The sequence below is a fragment of the Megalobrama amblycephala genome, linkage group LG24 (assembly GCF_018812025.1).
Source record: "Megalobrama amblycephala isolate DHTTF-2021 linkage group LG24, ASM1881202v1, whole genome shotgun sequence".
NCBI lineage: Eukaryota > Metazoa > Chordata > Actinopteri > Cypriniformes > Xenocyprididae > Megalobrama > Megalobrama amblycephala.
Window position 1 is genome coordinate 34,280,296 of NC_063067.1, and position 3,666 is coordinate 34,283,961.

The window sequence follows — 3,666 nt, forward strand, 5'->3', positions numbered from 1 at the left end:
TTAAATTGTTACTGCCTTTGGTTATTATTTTGGAATAAAGATGTTTTGTATTTGGTTTCTTTTTTCTTTCTTTTTTTTTTTTTTTTGAAGTAATGTTCATTTAACAAGGAAAATGTGACAACGTTAAGAGAAATGCACATAAATTTATTGATTTATAAATAATTAAATAAAAAATGTGAGGACTTTTCGAAGGCATTACCCTCTGTTGTGGGTGATGAGAGTGGAAAAGAGCACTGTCCATTCAATCCCGCCACCTACATTTCCTGCCGGTACTGAGATTCAAATCCACGAGGTTACAAATCCAACTCTCTAACCATTAGGCCACAAGTGCCCTATGGCCCAATATAGCTACTTCAAAAGGCCTATAAGTTATTTCAATGTGTGAGAGACTAAATCTGATTGTGACATGTTGTTTTCTCGTTTACAGTCTGATCAGTTTTACAGCTTATGAAACTTGCTCAATATGGCAGAACACGCACAAATACAGTATCAGTTACTGTTCTAGACCACCAGGTGGCTGATGGTAAGAAGCTCTGCAGGACTAAACTTGAATATAGACGATTTTTGTTCCACATAAATGTGAGGTTGAGTTCTGGCAGCTTAGATTTATATTTAAGTTGATTTGTGTAAAAATAATAATAATTGGAAAATCTTTATACACCTACCATTTGTAACAGACAATGTAGATAATGTACGTTTGTGTAAGGCCGTGAATTTGTTGTAAAAGGCATTCCTACACACACACACACACACACACCGTTATTGTCCAGGAGTCCAGGAACACTATTAATCTTTGACATCTGCATCAGGCTAAATGAAAGACAAATGATTTATTCCATTTTATTTACAACATGTAGCCTATTTAAAAAGCCATGTGACAGTATGCTTCACTGTGTCGATCTACTGTACATGACCAACATCTCTTGATATACACAAACAAAAATGTTTTACATTTATATTCATTCATTTAAAGGAAGAAGAACGCATGTTTAAACATCTGCCTGAAATGTGCTATTAAGATACTGTGATGCTGGATCAGAAGTGATGACGTTTCATGTGACAAAAGCAGGTCTGTACAAATATATACACATGACTCCTGCTGTCTGAGAAACATGTGGTGTCATCCTACACCAGAAATCATATCACATTTTTTGTCATTCCTAAATCAAGTTCCCAGGGCACTGCTGTTAGAAATGTACTGAAGCACATTTCAAAATATTTCATCACCGAGAAAGCACAAGAGGGAGACAAACTCTCACATTAGAATTTAGTGTCAGGAAAATACTTTCTTTTATAACTGGGGAAACACACAGGGACAGGGGGATCTGAGTGCACACAGTGATGTTTTAATCACTGGAACTGTATTTTAATCAAGGTTGGGCAAAATTTAGAATTTTAAAATTGGTTCCCTTTAATTTACACTGTGTGCGTGTCCCTTGAATTTGAATTTAATTGGCCAGAAACTACAATACTGAATTGGAACGACAATGGTTTAAAAAATAAAATGCCTATATGGGCAGTATTCAGTTTTGATCACAACTGTATTTTAATCAGGGCTGGACACCATTTTGAATTTAAAAATCCATTTTGAATTTTTAATTTAATTAAAAAAAAAAAAAAAAAAAAAAAAAAAAAATATATATATATATATATATATATATATATATATATATATATATATATATATATATATTTGTTAATATATTTTAATTTATTTTAATATATAATTCAAATCCAGGAATCGAAATGGAATTAAATTCCGAATGGTGCACAACCCTGTTCCTCGTCCCTTCAAAACGCGTTACATTCAGGCAGGTCTACATTCTAACATCTTCTTGAACGCCTTTCTGAAGCTGTCGTCCAGGAAGGCGTAGAGGAACGGGTTCAGACAGGAGTTGGCGTAGCTCAGGCTGGTAATGAAGTACGAGATGCCGATGAGAAGCGGTGTGGTCCGAAGGTCTGTGGTCAGCGCTACGATGGTGCTGAGGTGAAAGGGCGTCCAGCAGAACAGGCACACGGCCAGTACAATAAACACCATGATAGTCACCTTCTTCTTGGCTTTGTCCAGCGCTTTGGCGTTGGTGTTCAGACGCATGTTTCTTAGTTTGTACAGCATCATGGTGTAAAGAATGCAAATTGTAGACACCGGAATGGCAAAGCCCAGTATGAGGGTGTAAATCCGGCTCGCTTTGAACCATAAACTTTCAGGACTGGGGAAACTCAGCACGCAGCTTTTCCTGTCGGAGTCGTCGGGGCTGATGTAGACTCCTGCGAACACGGTAAAGGGCATGACGATGAGGATCACCAGAAGCCACACGCACAGACTCACTATCTTGGCTGCCCGGTATGTGCGGTACGGCATGCGCTTGGAGCGCACGGTCGACAGCACCACCAGGTACCGGTCCACGCTCATAACCGTCAGAAAGTAGATGCTGGAGAAGATGTTATAGTGATCGATGCTTAAAATGATTTTGCAAAGCACTTCGCCGAACGGCCAGTAGTGTAACAGATGCTCCGCTATATTGATGGGCAGCACTAAAGTGAAGAGGTCGTCGGCGATCGCCAAGTTCAGAATGAACATATTGGTCACCGTCTTCATTTTGGGTGCTTTGAGAATCACATATATGACCGCCGTGTTGCCCGTCAGACCTACGGCACATATCACGGAGTAAATGACCGGGAGAACCACGTACAGATCTGCGTAAAAGAAGTAGTCAGCCGGCGGCGTGCAGTTCAGATCGCTCCGGTTGGGAGAGTTGTGATAGTATAAGTCCATGCTGTAGTTGCATGTCGGGTTTGGGATGAAGGGGCTTGTGATGTTCTCCATACTGTGACAGTTGAGCCTCCGGGGATAAGAGCTTTACTTTATAAAGCTGCGCTCTTGCTTTCGCAGATCTCTCCACGAGTCTAAGGTGGTCGATGTCTTTCATCTGTTTCTTTGCGCGACATGAGATCTCAGAGTGATACAATACATTGGCATCCTGCCGAAAAACAGACTGTTCAAACAAATGTACGCTGGGACACTTTTAACATATGCGCGGATTATTTATACAACTTAGAATGTAATCGTTTAATTTCATTTAAAGCAACAACGAAAATCATTGCACGTCTAAAACTGAAATGCAAATGTTACTTATTAAAATAAAAGAAACAACAGCTAGCAGTGAGAAGGTGCGAGGTCTTACCGTGCAAGATATTCTTTCTCCGTGCGCGCGCTGTCCCCTCTCTGTGCCAGGCAGCGTAGCTCGCGCTTTTCCCAACAAGTAGGAAAGAAGTGCGACTGGTGACGTCACATTCTACCTCGCGCTCTCTGCCTGCAGATCTCTCTAAGAGTCACGCGTTCATTTTGATTGTTTATGTGCGAGTAGTTGTCCTTTGGTAAACTATTTAGAACAACATTTTTTTCTTATGTTGTTATAATTATCAGCTATGGATGCAACTATTAAATCTCATTAATAGAGAAACGACATGGATATTAACATTAAAAATGAATTTGTGCAATTTAGAAAGTGAAGACAAAAAGCTGTTTAAATGGTGAAAAAAATTACCCTGTTACAGCATTTTAAATATAACATGTATTGATATAATTTTGAACTTAAAATTATGAATAGTTCGTGGACGTGTTATGAGTTTATATATATATATATATATATATATATATATATA

The 3,666-nt window shown here is 38.8% G+C and overlaps 1 protein-coding gene across 1 annotated transcript; it reads right to left on the bottom strand.

The window, feature by feature from the left end:
• Positions 1-1,714: 1,714 nt before the first annotated feature.
• npbwr2b (neuropeptides B/W receptor 2b) lies at positions 1,715-3,373 on the bottom strand. The gene is made up of 2 exons (XM_048178016.1): positions 3,186-3,373; positions 1,715-2,981 (listed from the first exon to the last, which is right to left on the bottom strand). Exon 2 carries the CDS (start codon positions 2,825-2,827, stop codon positions 1,808-1,810), a length of 1,020 nt encoding a protein of 339 aa, XP_048033973.1. The 5' UTR covers positions 2,828-2,981; positions 3,186-3,373; the 3' UTR covers positions 1,715-1,807.
• Positions 3,374-3,666: the final 293 nt, after the last annotated feature.

Coding starts and splice junctions, on each gene's coding strand:
- npbwr2b (XM_048178016.1), bottom strand. CDS start 2,827: ATGGAGAACATCACAAGCCCCTTCATCCCAAACCCGACATGCAACTAC.